This window comes from Podarcis pityusensis, assembly GCF_964106645.2.
Source record: "Podarcis pityusensis genome assembly, chromosome: 2".
NCBI classification, from domain to species: domain Eukaryota; kingdom Metazoa; phylum Chordata; class Lepidosauria; order Squamata; family Lacertidae; genus Podarcis; species Podarcis pityusensis.
Genome location: NC_138029.1, coordinates 15,364,401 through 15,380,815, shown reverse-complemented (window position 1 = coordinate 15,380,815; position 16,415 = coordinate 15,364,401). Strand labels below are relative to the sequence as shown.

Here is a 16,415-nt window from a genome sequence, read left to right as displayed (position 1 = left end):
AGAGCTGTTCGACAGTGGAATTTGCTGCCAAGGAGTGTGGTGGAGTCTCCTTCTTTGGAGGTCTTTAAGCAGAGGCTTGACAACCATATGTCGGGAGTGCTCTGATGGTGTTTCCTGCTTGGCAGGGGGTTGGACTCGATGGCCCTTGTGGGCTCTTCCAACTCTATAATTCTATTCTATGATTCTAGGATATGCCGCCTCAAGCTCTTTGGAGAAAAGGGTGGCATATATAAAGGCAATAAAGCAACAGCTGAGGGAAATGAGAACATACCGTATTTTTCCCTCTGTAAGACGCACCAGACTTAGTTTTTGGAGGAGGAAAACAAGAAAAAAATATTCTGAATCCCAGAAGCCAGAACAGCTAGAGGGATCTGGCTTCTGGGATAGCCTCTTGCTGTCCCGACTTATGGGATAGCCGCGCGCAGCTTCTCCCAGGCAGGGGGATGAAGGCTCCCCCTGCCCGGAAGAGGCTGCTTGGGGCTAAGCCAGAAGCCAGGACAGCAAGTGGGATCGCTGTGCAGCAATCCCGCTTGCTGTCCTGGTTTATGGGATAGCCACACACAGCCTCTCCCGGGCAGCGGGAGGAAGGCTCCCCCAAGAGCCGTGCTCCCTTTAAAGAGCCGCGTGGAGCGTGTGTGCGGCTCTTTAAAGGGAGCACTGAGCAGAGCCTCCCGCCTGGATTCGCTCCATAAAACGCACACACATTTCCCCTTACTTTTTAGGAGGGGGAAAGTGCATCTTATAGATCGAAAAATACGGTATGTGTCCTGTGTTCGAAATTAGCCAGGTGCCAGGCACATTTCACACCTGGCTTCCAACCACTTGTGACCAAGTAAAGATGCCTGACACCTCCACTGTCTGGAGATGCGTGCCTGGGGATCATTGAATCTGGACTGTTTTCACACGCTAATACCCCATCCTGTAGAATTCTATCTGTTATATTTTGTCTGCACAATCGGAATGAATTTCTGGAACAAAAATGCTTCTTTCCTGTGCAGCCTGAGCAGGAGCAGTGAACAACTGTTGCAGTTTGTATGTCACCAAAAATGTATAAGTACAAATATCAGCTGAAAATGTGAAGAAAAGGAAGGCACTTTTTACCATACATTGGTACCTCGGGTTACATATGCTTCAGGTTACATATGCTTCAGGTTACAGACTCCGCTAACCCAGAAATAGTGCTTCAGGTTAAGAACTTTGCTTCAGGATGAGAACAGAAATCGTGCTCCGGCGGCGCGGCAGCAGCAGGAGGCCCCATTAGCTAAAGTGGTGCTTCAGGTTAAGAACAGTTTCAGGTTAAGTACGGACCTCCGGAACGAATTAAGTACTTAACCCGAGGTACCACTGTATGTGGTGGACCTGTAAGGTAATAAAAGCATTCTGGGAAATGATATATAATGAGTTGAAAAAACCCCAGAAGCTTTTCTATTAGGAATTGTAGGTACTGATATTCCTAGGGAGCAGAAAAGACTTTTTATGTACGTGACAATAGCTGCACAGATGTAACTAGCCCAGAGATGGAAAGAAGACAAAGTCCCCACCAGAGAAGAATGGCAAGCTAAGCTGTTGAATTATGCTGAAATGACAAAACTGACTGGAAAGCTCAGGAACCAAGACGACCAAAACTTTAATAAAGAATGGGGGGAAATTACAATTGGCCTGACAGACCAATGTTAGCAGATGAAAACATTAGCAGGATTGCAATAACACTTGTAATGTAGTAAATATTGATAAAATGGAGAAATATAAAATATGGATTATGAAATAGTATGCAGTTGAAAAGGTTGACAATAGAACCCATGGAGGGGAAGGTGGGAAGTCTAGAGCTTTGGAGAAATCTCTAAATATGGATATGTATTTTGTACAGTGGTACCTCGGGTTACATACGCTTCAGGTTCCAGACTCCGCTAACCAAGAAATATTACCTCGGGTTAAGAACTTTGCTTCAGGATGAGAACAGAAATTGTGCTTCGACGGCACAGCAGCAGCAGGAGGCCCCATTAGCTAAAATGGTGCTTCAGGTTAAGAACAGTTTCAGGTTAAGAACGGACCCCCAGAACAAATTAAGTACTTAACCCAAGGTACCACTGTATTGTTATAATTTTACAGTTGTAAAATCAAATCAAAATTATTTCAAAAAATAAAAATTGCTGCAATTTTTCTTAGCTTACCCCACCTCACAGCCCTGCTCAGAGTTGTGAAGAATATTCTTATGTTATGAATGGTCCATGTCACCATTAAGAAAAAGAGGTCGGAATAAGCCAATAGATATTCGGATTATCCCTGGATCAAGGGCCTTTTCTTCTTCAAGTTCTCAAAGCTCTCAACCTAGCTCAGGTTTGTCATCTGAATTAGCCAGATGTTTAACTGAGACTCAATCACAGTCAGTCCATCATTTGAAAAAACAAGACTTTAGAGCCATCTTGCCCCCAAAGGGCAACTTTCCATTTTGGTGACTGTAACCTTGGTTTAAGGAGCCAATTGGCGCCTAGCTTATATATCTGAGTTTCTAACACTGTAGTGTGTCCCACTTTCCCTCCACGCACTCTCCAGCTGAAATACCTTAAATATCCCAATCCAGTCTCTGGCGGACGGCTTCATGCCAGGCGGCAGGCTGTAGTGACACTCCACCTTGGTGTGGGGCACGTAGCTCGAGGTCACATTCAGGAAAGCCACGCCGGGTTGGGACTGCACCTCTTCCATCTTGGCGGCTGTGAGGCAAATGAGGGTGGTTAGTGGGGGAAGGAAGGCCACAGAATTGTTGAGTCGGAGAGCGTCATTTAGTCCAACCCCCTGCAAGGCAGGAATCTGAACTAGCTCCATAGGCATGGACACCCCACCCACCAAACATCTGAACATTTCATCTGGCTTCTCTTCCCCACTGTTGAAATCGAGATTGTAAGCTCAGTGGGGCAGGGACCAGTCTTTCTTTTGTTTTTAGGGGGGTGGGGTGGAATGTTGTCTTCCAAGAAAGAAATATCTGCCCAGCCTGGGGGGGGGGGGACACCGAGGCCACAACCCTTATGGGAGTACGCTGCATTGAATAATATGGAATTTATTTCTGAGACACGGGTGGCGCTGTGGTCTAAACCACTTCCAATCGGAAGGTCGGCGGTTCAAATCCCCGTGATGGGGTGAGCTCCTGTTGTTCAGTCTTAGCTCCTGCCAACCTAGCAGTCTGAAAGCACGTCAAAGTGCAAGTAGATAAATAGTAGATAAAACCTTCTGGCGGGAAGGTAAACAGCGTTTCTGTGCACTGCTCTGGTTTGCACATGCTGGCCACATGACCCGGAAAAACTGTTTTGGCTCCTGAACGCCGCAAACCCAGAAGTGAGTGTTCCAGTTTGTGAACGTTCTTCGGAACCTCAATGTCCAAAGCAACTTCCAATTGGCTGGAGCATCCTACCGCCAATCGGAAGCCGTGTCTTGGTTTCCGAACATTTTGGAAGTCAACCCAACTTCCGGAACGGATTTCCATTCCACATCTGAGGTACGATTGTAATAATAAACAGGATTGCACTATGCTGATTCTTCGGATGCAAACTTCTCAGCACAGTTTCGGTTTCCACATCTGGATGATGTGATTGCATCAGGCACGCAGCTCTGGCCTGACCTTGTTATCCTCCCTTACCCCAACAAATTACAAATTCCGTGGATCAAAATAAGACTGCAGTGCAATTATCTGCTTACTATGCATGTGTGCTTAATCCCTTGTACTTCAGCAGTGGGGAACCATTTCCCGTCTGAGGGCCACATTCTGGCCAATCTTTAAAGGGCCAAATGTCACTGATGGGAGGGATCAGTGGCAAAAAAGACCCTGCCAGTGTCCCGATTTTACAGCAACAGTCCCAGATTTACAGAAGCCGTCTTGGTTTCCAGTTCGATCCTGGAATGTCCCGCTTTCCCTAAGGACATCCCTATTTTCATCAGAGAAATGTTGGAGGGTCTGGAGTTATGTGACCCCCGAGCCAAGAAGAAACTATACAACTTTTAGAAGACATCTGAAGGCAGCCCTGTATAGGGAAGTTTTTTTAAAAAAAAACGCTTAATGTTATATTATGTCTGTATATCTTTTGGAAGCTGCCCAGAGTGGCCGGGGCAACCCAGTCAGATGGATGGGGTATAAATAGTAAAATGATGATAACGATGGAATAGGATATCCCTACTTGAATCAGATAAATATTGGAGAGTATGCAAAAGCAGGTGAGGAACAAACACAAATTTCACCTTTGTAAAGTAGGCTAGATTCTGCACATATCTCTCTAACCTCCCACCCAGGCAAGCAAGAACTCATTCCGGCAGTCAAAGCACTCAAGGAAGTTTGTGAAGCATGGCCTGGTGAGAGGTTTAAGGGCCAGACAGCGAACCCTGGAGGGCCACATTCTGGGCCCAGGCCTGAGTTCCCACACCCCTGATGCATTTCATGCCCAATCCAATAACTGGGTTTTGTGTTTTTGTTCTGCGCAACTAGGAAACTTTCAGCAAAATGTTGCCTTCAGGCAGGAAGGGGAAATGTAAGGATGCAATGGGCAGTGGGGGATGCATTTGCAGATAAGCGTTGATAGAGATCACGAGGAAAGGTCATAGCTACGCAGGACACAGAAATATCACCCCCTCGATCTTTTGCAGATTGTATTTCCACAACTACGAGGACCTATTCATTATGAAGTGTCACGACTGATTTATACCACTGCATTGAAGTGTGTGTGTGTGTGTGTGTGTGTGTGGCAAGTCTCTGCTCCAAGGAGCTTACAGTCTGCACTGAGACAATGAGGAAAGTCACCAGAGGGAGAGGAGAGGCAAAGATAAAGAGTGAATGAATGTGATTCAGCGCCATTGTGTATAAGGCGTTGTTTCACTAGGGCTGATGGGTTAAGTTAAGGACATGGCAGAAAATCATAAGAGTTGGAAGGGACTCAGGATCAGTGCAGGAATATGCAGCTATGAGGCTTCAAAGGGTGGCGGCAGTGGGAAATTCGGCGGGAGAAAGAGAGAGGTGATAATGTGTTGATATTCTGCGAGTGAGGGATTTAGAAAACGAACATGCCTGGAATCCACTTTTTGCATGAGATTCCGGATTATTCACCAACTGCGCCTTGCCACTGCAAGGATTTTTGCTTGTGGAGCACAAATGCCAACACCCCCCCAATCGTGCACGCCACACCCTCCCCAAATTTGCTCTAGAGGGTTGCGGTAACCCCTACAGCAAATTTAGACTGGGGAGGGGGGGAGGAGAGATGGCTTAACACCCTGTCGGGCAAGGAGAAATCCTCGCACCAGGAGAACAAGACTTAGCGTGAGATTGGATTCCGTCCTCTGTAAAATCACAGAGGTAGGCCAATGTTGGTTACAGGAAATGACACAACCAGGTCATGCTCCTTTCCTGAAAACTAATGACAACAACTGTGCAATGCAGAGTTGTGGGAGGGAGTGAACAGCCACACCCAGACAGGTTGGCCACCTTTATCGGTGTTCGTTTGGCATTATTATAATTAAGCGTAACAATTTCCCTGGCACCTTCAGTGGAAAGGGCACATGGCTGCATCCAAATCTTTTATTCACACAACCAATATGATAGGGGGAAGATAGGCTGAGGGAGACATTGCCCCCGAGCCACACAGCAAGTTTCATTACTGAATGGGCAGAGATTTGAAGCAGGATCTTCCACGACAGTTCCCTTCACTGTCAGAGGCAAGAGACTTCGGAATACCAATTGCCGAGAAATGTGGAAGTGCTGTTGTGCTGAGGTCCAGTGTGTAGGCTGCCCACAGACTGGCCATTGTGAGGACGGGCTGCTGGAATAGATAGGCCGTTGGCCTTATCTGGCAGGGTTTGTATTGTGTTCTTAAGTGGGGCTGGCACCCCTGAGCATAGCTGTCAACTTAAATATTTGAAAATAAGGGACCAGCAGCCAAAAAAAGGGATTTTAGTCAATCAGCTGAAAAACGAAGTTAAAAGGGACCAGATAATTTGGGAGAGCAGCACCGGTTTTTAGCCCTTCGTTTCCAGAGGTCGCTGCTCAAGACACCAGCCGATGAAACACTGCAATTAAATAACTACAAGCAGCAACCACTTTTTGCACAAAACAAAGTCCAAGCTACAAGATGCTGCTGCAGTTCTGTATCTTTTTTCTCGTGCTCCATCTGCAGCTCTCAATTCCATCAGGTGGGGCGGGAGGAAGGGGCGGGAGGAAGGGGAGACCATCTATGCTAGTCTACCACTACAAATCTATGGGAGAAGCGCTTGCGGTCCTTCCCTTGTAGCCCTTGGAACACCTGTCCACGCCTACTCCTCCGCCTACTCCTCTCTCTGAACTGCTTTCTCTATGGTTGCGCTCGCTCTCCTCTCAAGGCTCCTTAGCAATTCATAGGCCACGCCAGGCTGCCCATCTCATCCGGGTCCTTCGGCGGCACAGCTGCAGTACGGCCTAGCAGGAGCGGGAGCAGCAGCGACGGGCAGAGGTGAGGCCCCAGGCAGAGACACTCAGTTCAGCGGCCGCGAGGAGGATGGCAGCGTATGGGCCCGAGGCTCCCGCCAGTCCTGGCTGGGCTCCCAGGGGCTGAGGCTGGTGAGAGGAGGCCGGAGGGGGGCGGGCCGGGCAGCCAAGAAACACAGTTGGAGCCTCCCTCCTCCCTGGCCGGCAGGGAGGGAGGGAGAGGAGCTGCTTCCTTTGAAACCCGGGAAATTTAAGGGACATCCATCAATAATGGACAGCAGCGGGACATGGCACTGGGATAAGGGAGTTTCCCGCCAAATAAGGGACGGTTGACAACTATGCATCCTAGTCTTAGCCTTAGGCAGTAGCATCTCTTGGTCCTGCCCTGTTCCTCCTTCACCATCACCTCTCTCTCTTTCTTTCTCTCACACATCAGCACCATTAACTATTTCACCTCAAGAAAATGTCTCGGGTGGAGCACAGCTGCCACCTCAGTCATCAGTGACCCTTTCTAACCTCCAGCTGCACCCAAGATATAGGCTGCACACCCCATGCATTTAAAGCACATTTAATGTGCATGACTGTCCCCCAAAATAATCCTGGGAACTGCAGTTTGTGAAGAGTGTTGGGCATTGGCGCTCAGTGAGGGGTAAACTACAGTTTCCTTGAGGAAAGTCATGTCTGTTAAATGTATGGCAGCCCACCATCTCCCAAATGCAACCACAGGTTGCTCCACAATAAGCCACTTTATCTGGAACTGTCTTCCTTTGTTCACACTTAACAACAACGTTGTTGTAGGAGATGTAGGGGGCTGAAGTTTGTATGCAAACCACATGCTCTGCCCACTGAGCTACTGCCTTTCCCTGTTATTTGTGTTCATCTCCTCTGCATGCTTGCCCCAAAATAATTTCCCCCGTGGTGATCCCTATCCCCTACCCTCTTCCAAATCCCCCATCCCCTCACAGCTTGCCCAATCCCAGGATCCCACTGCTAACACCACTCATGGAGAAGGGAACGAAGAAAGTCTTTCTCCCCTTCACCCTGTGCTGATCCCGACAGATGGAAGGGTGCATTTTGAAGGGCACACTTCCTTCTGATGGAACACTTCCCCCTCCTTGGTGACAACGATGCCTGCCTGCTCACTCTAGATCACCCCCTTCACCTGTTAGCTCGCTCGTTCAGCTGGGCTGCCTGCTTTCTCGGACCCCAGACTTCCCTCACCCTGCTGTGCATGCATGCAAACAAGTACAGAACGCCCTCCCATCAGATGTCAAGGAGATGAGTAACTATACGCTTTATAAGACATCTGAAGGCAGCCCTGTACAGTGGTACCTTGGGTTAAGAACTTAATTCGTTCTGGAGGTCCGTTCTTAACCTGAAACTGTTCTTAACCTGAAGCACCACTTTAGCTAATGGGGCCTCCTGCTGCCGCTGCACAATTTCTGTTCTCATTCTGATGCAAAGTTCTTAACCCAAGGTAATATTTCTGGGTTAGTGGAGTCTGTAACCTGAAGCGTATGTGACTCGAGGTACCATTGTATAGGGAAACTTTTTAACGTGTATTGCTTTGTTGTGTTTTCATATACAGTGGACGCTCGGGTTGCGAACGTAATCCGTGGGGGAGGCACGTTCGCAACCCGCAGCGTTCGCAACCAGCAGTGCACGTCTGCGCACGCGCGGGTTCCAATTTGGCGCTTCTGCACATGCGCAGAGAGCAATTTAGCGGTTCTGTGCATGCACAACCGCCAAAACCCGGAAGTAACCCATTCCAGTACTTTTGGCGTGTTCGTAACCTGAAAAAATGCAACCTGAATCTTCTGTAACCTGAGGTATGACTGTGCAGTGGTACCTTGGGTTACAGATGCTTCAGGTTATAGACGCTTCAGGTTATAGACTCTGCTCACCCAGAAATAGTACCTCGGGCTAAGAACTTTGCTTCAGGATGAGAATAGAAATCGTGTGGCAGCAGTGCGGCGGCGGCAGGAGGCCCCATTAGCTAAAGTGGTACCTCAGGTTAAGAACAGTTTCAGGTTCAGAATGGATCTCCAGAATGAATTAAGTTCTTAACCTGAGGTACCACTGTACTGTATATTGGAAGCTGCCCAGAGTGGCTGGGGGACCCAGTCAGATGGATGGGACATTATTATTATTATTATTATTATTATTATTATTATTATTGCGGGTGGCAGCGGCAACAACCAAGGGAAGACGAGAAAGCCAGCCTGGGCCACCCACGTGCCCACTCATTTGTTTCCTCTGCTCACTGGAGCTGCTGGCCTGCTTGTTTTGCTCAAACGCTCCATTTCATCTTACAAAAATGCTATATAATATTATGTAATAGTAAGATAGGTCTCTACTGCTTCACATAGATTTGCTGCACTGCCATTGTCAAGTGGGTGGGGCACGGCTGAAAAGGCTTTTGGCAGTAAATAAATTAAGAGTTCAGGTTTTGCCAGTGCTGCCCATAACTGGAACTGAAAGACCAGCAACGGAGGTGAGAACGATTTGCTGGTGTTCTCCATGAAGTTTTATTTCCATCCCCAGGTAGCAGTGCCATGGCATATAGCTGGGAAAACCAAGAGGCTAGAAACTTGTATAGACTTGGCTTAGAGATGAGTAAGAATTTGAACACTCATTGATTACATTGGACCCAGTGGTCTTCAAATTGTGCTGTGAGGAGAAATTCAGGGGTTCCTTAAAAGCTCACTGTGGGCTCCTCACTCAAAACACCAACAGAGGTGACCAAATTTCCTTGAAAGACAGTTTACCCACTACTATTTGTGTCCCCCTGTCACATTCAGCCACTCTTGGTGTGGGGCAACAGCTAGACCCAACAGGCCCAGTTAGCACTGCATATAAATTTACTGGGCAACTGGCACACATCCCAGAATGCATTGCAATACTAATCGGTTCTGTGGCAAATGTACAGTATAGGATTTCCTTAGCACAGAAGTCAACAGACGAAAAATTCCCTGCAGAGTGTTTGAAAACCACTGACTTAACCTAAAGAATCGAGGAACTGGAGGTTTCTTTCTTGTGTGGGCCGCTAACAGACAGCACTCTCTTTAGTTTTGCCCAGAGCACAGCATATATAAGGACTGCTCCTACAATATGAGCCTGTTCTATATGTATTTATTTTAGAACACTAATATTTCCCGCATCATAGAGCTGAGAGGCTCTCAAAGAGGCTCACAGAAGATTCTCAGAATAAAAACAACATTCATGTCCGGTTTCAGCAACAGAAATAACACGGCATCCCTAAGGTGCCCAGATTATTCCGCTGGCATTTCCTGCCCTCCTTCGTGGTCTTCCCAGGTGTTAACTATTGCTTTCTGCCTACAAGGGAGCAGAGCCCACTGACAAACTGAGCTGCTGGAACTCACTGAGCGCATGGTAGAGGCCATTATAAGAGTCCCCTTATATGCATCCTCAGGGGTCAACATATGAACATCAAAAGTCAGGTGGGAGATAACAAGATAAAGGTCTTTATTGGTTGTGGTGTTGCATATTTGGGACGTTTGCCCCAGAAAAGCTTGTCTGATACCCAAACTGATGTTGGTACTAGGCAAGAGACATTTGCTTATTTGCCCAGACATTCCAACTTTTTCTTTTTTCTTTAATGGGATGGCTTTTCTAGAGTTTTGTCATCTGGCTATGGCCTGCTGGTTTTGTGACTTTACTGGTCTTGTTTCTTTATTTTGATTTGAATTTGCTGCACTAGAGAAAATACGTTTTACTGGCGACCTCAAGCTTATACATTTATAAAAACAAAACATAACAATAAAGACCAGCCGCAAAGCGGCTAAACCGAGACCCAGGCTCATAGCATCGTAAATTTGAAGGCAGGGTGAAAAGGATTATTTGTCATCAAGGTAAGGCATCAGTCATCTACGGTGGAATGTAGTCCAGATACCAGCACTCTTGACTTTTACCATATACAGCAATTATTATTAACTTTGGCCTTGAGACAATGCAAGGAACTGATTTGTTTCCTAATGATATAACCATATCTGATACTTCTCTGCTCCCTTGCCTGCAAATCTTGGAGCCTGCCCAGACTAGTAATGAAGAGGTCTCATGTGAAACTTTGGCATGCAGCAGCACTGAGTATTTTTTTAAAAAATGAAGTTTCTAGTCTTCATGGTAGCACAATAGCTTTTTTAGAAAGAGGAGGGTTTTGTCACCCCAAACTTTGCACAAATATGGGTGATATTCAACTGAATGGTTGTGCTAGCACAATGGGATGGAAGAGGGAATGCGGAGTGATATGAACGTTGCTGTCACCCAGCAAGGGCAAAGCAATTCTTAGATTCTTATTAGCGTAACAAGGATCAAATAACCAAGTTTTATGTTGCTGCTGGAGTAGCAGGCGTGTTGCACAGGGATGGGAGTGCACAGCACAGATCTCTTGGCTGGGTGCTTGCAAGCGCATGAAACGGACCCTTGACAATTACTTTAAGACATACAAACATATCATTTAGTGCACTGAAACCTAAGAGCAGCCCTGCTGGAAAAGACCAAAGGCTTATCTAGTTCCTCATCTCGTTTCTCACAGGGGCACATGGGAAGTCCATACAGCAGAGCAGGAGAGAAATAGCCCTATGACGACCGTGACCAGACTGCCAGAGTTATCCTCCATGAATATGTGAAGAAGTACATCCTTTTGTCTGTTTGGATGTCCCACCTCTCAGCTTCCTTGGATGACCCCAGGTAGTGTGTACATTAGAGTAAAGGTAAAGGTAAAGGGACCCCTGACCATTAGGTCCAGACGTGGCCGACTCTGGGGTTGTGGCGCTCACCTCGCTTCATTGGCTGAGGGAGCCGGCATACAGTTTCCGGGTCATGTGGCCAGCATGACTAAGCCGCTTCTGGCGAACCAGAGCAGCACACGGAAACGCTGTTTACCTTCCCGCCTATTTATCTACTTGCACTTTGACGTGCTTTCAAACTGCTAGGTTGGCAGGAGCAGGGACCGAGCAACAGGAGCTCACCTCATTGCGTGGATTCGAACTGCCGACCTTCTGATCGGCAAGTCCTAGGCTCTGTGGTTTAACCCACAGCTCCACCCGCGTCCCTTTGTACATTAGAGAGACAGAGAGAATGGGGGGGACGGACGGACACATTTTCTCTGTATACTTTCCACACACCATACATAATTTGATCAACCTCATCAATCCACTTTTTCTCAGATCGATTCTAAATAGGCCTTCCAACCTTTCTCAGTAGGGGAAGCCTGTGATGAAACCTTGTCACACGAGATGCTTTCGGATCTACACAACAAGTCAAGGCAACAAGCTTATCCCAATATGCCCCATGACCCAGGCAGAGTCCCGGCCAAACCACATGGGTAATGAACGCCTGGCAGCTCCCAGCACTTTTGGCCAAATTCCCTTCTCCCGAAGCATCTGGGCGGTGCTTTTGCAAGAGGAACACCAATCAGAGCCCAGCAGAGCCCCCAGACATGTCTGTGCAGGGTACAGCAAAACAAACCAGCAATCAGATCTCTCCATCTAACAGGCAGAAGCGTGGGAAGGCTCAAGGAGAAGCCTTGAGGACCTGGCTGGCCTGCTGCAAGGCTTACGCAAGAGGAGCCCATCCTCCTCCTTTACAAGGGGATGGTGAAATGGCTTGCCATTTGGAGTGCTCAATCCCCACCTTGTTTCGGGAAAGGCTATTATGACTCTCCTGTAAAAGCGTCCTCCTAGCAGGCGTCAGGGTTGGGAGTCCTGCGGCTGGAAGCCAAACAAAGGGAAACTTTGTTTTCAAGAAACCAGAAGTCCCAGGCTGTCTTCAAATAAACACAAGCCTCTCGCGCAGCGGACCTCGCATCTCATTCGCAGTTAATACATTTTCTGGGAGGCCCCAGGACAGGAATAATATCCAAGACAGAGAGAGTAATAATAAGAACAGAGGGGAGGGAGGTATGGCAGGCATAGAATATCCCAGGCCTATTAAGTATGGAGGCAGGAGGGCTTGGGCTGTCTCCAAACTGACAGATTCTGGAGGCTTGTGTGTGCAAAGAGGGGGGTGGCAGAAAGAAGGAAAGAAAGAAAGAAAGAAAGAAAGAAAGAAAGAAAGAAAAGTAAAAGTAGCCAGGAAAGACCTTAGCATTTGGTACAGGGGTTCAGAGATTCCCTTGGTCTTTTCCCCCCATCACCACCTCAACCCTTTGTGCCGCAAGCTCAGGATTAAAGGCCCGTTGGAGCCTTTCTTGCCTTCCCCAGCCCTCCCCAGATTCATTTCAGCGACGAAGGAGTGGAAATCAATGCAAACGACTCCTTTGACTGCGGGGGAGGCAAGTCACTCCCCCTCTTTGCTTACATATTGTTTTGCTCACAGCATTCGCAGGAAGTGTGGGGGGGGGAATTAAAAGCTCCTGGAATAGAGGAAGGCGCCCCACTGCACCCCCAGTCCGTTTGAGCCATCCGCTTTCCGAGCAGCCGAGAAAGGCGAGGAGGAGAGAAAGTAGCCACGTCCCCCTCCCCAATCCCGAAGACGTCTCTTACCCAGAGAGCAACCAGCTGTTCCACTAACCTTTTAGCAACAACAATAACAGCCTTCAAGCCAGCTGGGGAGGCGGAGGCAGGCGAGGCTCGCAGCGCTGCTGGGAATTGTAGTCCTCTCCGCCTGCTCGTAAATGGGCAGGAGCGCAGCGCAGAGAGCCGCGCGAGGCAGGGGAGGCCGCTAAGGATTGTGGGCTTCGTAGTCCCAAGGCTCGGAGAAACAAGGGGAGGATGGGGCCCCGGGGACTCCAAGTTCCAGGGAGCAGCATTGGCTGGGGGGACACGGGCGCAGTTTGCTGGAAGGAGATAATGCAGAAGGGAACTCAAGTTGCCCAAGAAAGGGCTCCTGAGAAGGTTTTGTGGAGTAAAGGGCCCCGCTTCTGGCCTGGGTGCTTTAAGAACATTGCAAGCAGTTTACACGCGGGTTCGTGGGGGGCAAATTGCACGGATGGAAAAGAGACGTGGAAGCACAACGATGGAGTACAGACAAATAGGAAGGAATAAGCGGAGGAACGCGTGCAAAAATGTGCAGCTCCAGGCACACACACACCCGACATGCACATGGAGAGTTTATACAAGCAGTCAGAGATGAAAGGGAGTAGCTGGTTTGCAGCCGCATTCACAAAAACAAATGCGCGTGCACCCGCAGGTGTGCGAAACTCTAGAGAGGCATTCTCAAATACCACGCAAAACCCGCAGAGAGCGAAATCGTGCACAGGAAGTCGGTGCCATGTGTGATGAGTCATCATCACAGCCAAACTGCACCTGTTCTAGTGTAATTGATAGGAAAAGATGGGCGGTATGCAATGCAAAGCTCTCGGTGTTTCATGCAAAAGCTGTTGCTTGCCTCCAAAGCCTCAGACAAGTTTCACTTGCCCTTTCTGCTTTCTGTTCCCTTCTCCATTTTCAGGTCTCCGGTTTTCCTGTTCCTTGGAATTCCTGGCTTTCAAGTTCTTTCACCTCCTGGCCTGATGTAGCTTTAGGAATGGCAGGGCTTGGTACTCTAGACACTTCTGATCTATGCTGCAAGCACTGCAACTTTGTGCCCCCTGCCCTGGGAAGTCCGACAGTTTGCCCACATTTATCTAAATTAACTTGTTAAAGGGCTCAGGATGTCCCAGGACCTATTGCTGAATGTGGCAACTTGGGTTTTTGCAAAGCTCAGTTTACTTGCGGAGGAGCTGAGCTCTTGCATGGTACCACTTTGATTTAGCAAGACCAGGTCTTTACACAACTTCAATGACGGGGAAAGTCACCAGAATTAGCTAGAAGCTAGGGGATAAGGATTTCAAGGTGAAAGCAGGGTTTTGTACTCCTACAACATGGATATTGACTAGAACACAACAACAGTCACACATGCACACAAAAAGAGGGTTGGAAGGACTTCAGGTTTGCAGGATTTATATTATTGGTGTTTTTGCTATTATTATTAACATGATAAGAATTAAGGGAGAGTATCTATGATTAGGGACAGATGAATCTGTCCTTTACAGTTTCTCACATTTTCTCAGTTTTCTAATCTTCAATTCAGTTGTCCTCATTTCCACATCAGCTTGCAAATTCTGCTTCGAAAAGTCCTCATGAAAATTCTTCAGCGATTTAATGTGCGTTTCTCCTAATACGTACATTTTTGTATACATTTTCCCCAATGTACACGTTTTTTGCAAAGCGGATTTCCCCCAAATTTATATTTCCCCTAATATAACACATGATTTTAAAGTTATTTCCACTAATACATATTCTAGGCACATGTCACCTTGGTATATTTTGGTGCACGTAACTTGCAGTGCATTGCAAAATTCGAAAAAGTGTGAATTTTGAAAGACACCACTTCAGTTCACGTCGTGTTTCAGAAAGCGCCAAATAGGTAGATTAACCTTTAAATTACAGATAGGTAGCCGTGTTGGTCTGCCATAGTCAAAATAAAAAAAATCCTTCCAGTAGCACCTTTAAGACCAACTAAGTTAGTTCTTGGTATGAGCTTTCGTGTGCAAGCACACTTCTTCAGATACACTGAAACAGAAGTTGCCAGATCCTTCTATATAGTGAGAAGGTGGGGATATAAATCATGTGTTATATCATCTAACATTGTGTATGGCATCAAATGCCAACAGTGTCCTTCAGCTCTCTATATTGGACAAACAGGCCAAACCTTACGCCAAAGAATAAATGGACATAAATCTGACATCAAGAATCACAAAACAGAGAAACCAGTAGGAGAACACTTCAATCTCCCAGGACATTCTATACAAGATCTCAAAGTAGCTGTTTTACTACAAAGGAATTTCAGAAATAGACTGGAAAGAGAAGCTGCTGAATTGCAACTCATTACCAAACTTAAAACCATGGAGAGACCTGGTTTGAACAAAGACATTGGATTCTTATCCCATTATACATGACTAAGCCATTTCTCACCTTCTCACCCCTTGCCTTTTCCTGTAAGACCTATTACAGTCGTTAAGAGTCGTCAGCAGGCTCATCTCAGCTATCTGCCAATCTCCCATTCCCACCACCCTTCTGAGTAATACCCCTCCCCACCTTCTCACTATATAGAAGGATCTGGCAACTTCTGTTTCAGTGTATCTGAAGAAGTGTGCTTGCACACGAAAGCTCATACCAAGAACTAACTTAGTTGGTCTTAAAGGTGCTACTGGAAGGATTTTTTTTATTTTAACCTTTAAATGTGAGCCAAATAGGATTTCCCTCCTATCCTTATCATGACTGACAGCAACCTGACTCCCAGCATCAGTGTTTGATGCTCATTCTATTAGCCCTAACCCCATAGGATGGGTTCATTTCCTTCTCCTCATACTTTTCTCTGGCTATTGTGAAGGGGAGCTACCATTGCTACCAATCCAACAACAGTGAGAGGAGGAGGAGGAGGAAGCAAGGTCATCCATGCTCCTATGCCTAATAGAAGCCTGACAAAAGACAGGGAGAAAATTAAGCTTCCTCCGTCTCCATGCCAGGAAAAATGTCATCTGGAAAATGTCAGTGAGATAGGCTGCTGACTAAAGCAGGAAAGCAGAGCCAATCCAAACACTGGCGGCACTGCTAGGTGGGGGCGAGAGGGAGGCCTTGTCAGCTACTTCCTTGAAAAAAGTGGCTCTGCAAGGACTTTTCCAAGAGGCATCCCCAGCCTGTTTGTCTCATGCTGTGGCCGGCATCACACACATAAATTTAGAGGGTGCAAAGGGATAGAGAGATGACTCTGTCTGTATTGAAGGTGAGGATAGGCTTGACGGGCTTTTCAGTCCTCCTAGCTAGGTAGGTGCTTGTTTTCCTCCCCGCTAACACTCCTGCGCCAGGTTATTCATGCTGTGATTTTGTGGGAATGCAGAAATACCATAAACCATGAGACTAACTGACTGCAGGGATCTCAGGTTTCATTGCTTAAAAACAAAAACAAAAACAAAAACAAAACAAGTTTCTAGTCCTGCAAATATATACTTAAAAGTATGTCTGTGTCCATGTGT

General features: G+C 47.2%; 1 protein-coding gene and 1 long non-coding RNA gene across 6 annotated transcripts in view; one reads left to right on the top strand and one right to left on the bottom strand.

Moving 5' to 3' along the window:
- The window catches only part of CALCOCO1 (calcium binding and coiled-coil domain 1), a 37,545-nt gene extending 24,469 nt beyond the window's left edge, over window positions 1-13,076 (bottom strand). Inside the window, exons 1-2 of one of the 4 annotated variants that reach the window (XM_080994525.1) lie at window positions 12,971-13,076; window positions 2,563-2,711 (exon numbers count right to left, since the gene is read on the bottom strand). In XM_080994525.1, coding sequence (XP_080850651.1) covers window positions 2,563-2,703 — 141 coding nt within the window. In that variant the 5' untranslated portion in view covers window positions 2,704-2,711; window positions 12,971-13,076. Of the gene's footprint in view, window positions 1-2,562; window positions 2,712-12,757; window positions 12,919-12,942 lie in introns of those variants that run through there. The other 3 variants (XM_080994524.1, XM_080994523.1, XM_080994526.1) reach the window with 3 other exon arrangements.
- Window positions 6,229-12,081, top strand: LOC308471223. Of its 2 annotated transcripts, none has more exons than XR_013982811.1 (3): window positions 6,229-6,461; window positions 10,992-11,146; window positions 11,660-12,081. It is a non-coding gene; the product is annotated as an uncharacterized lncRNA (long non-coding RNA). The 2 variants fall into 2 exon arrangements; XR_013982812.1 differs by having other exon boundaries at window positions 6,229-6,568.
- Window positions 13,077-16,415: the final 3,339 nt, after the last annotated feature.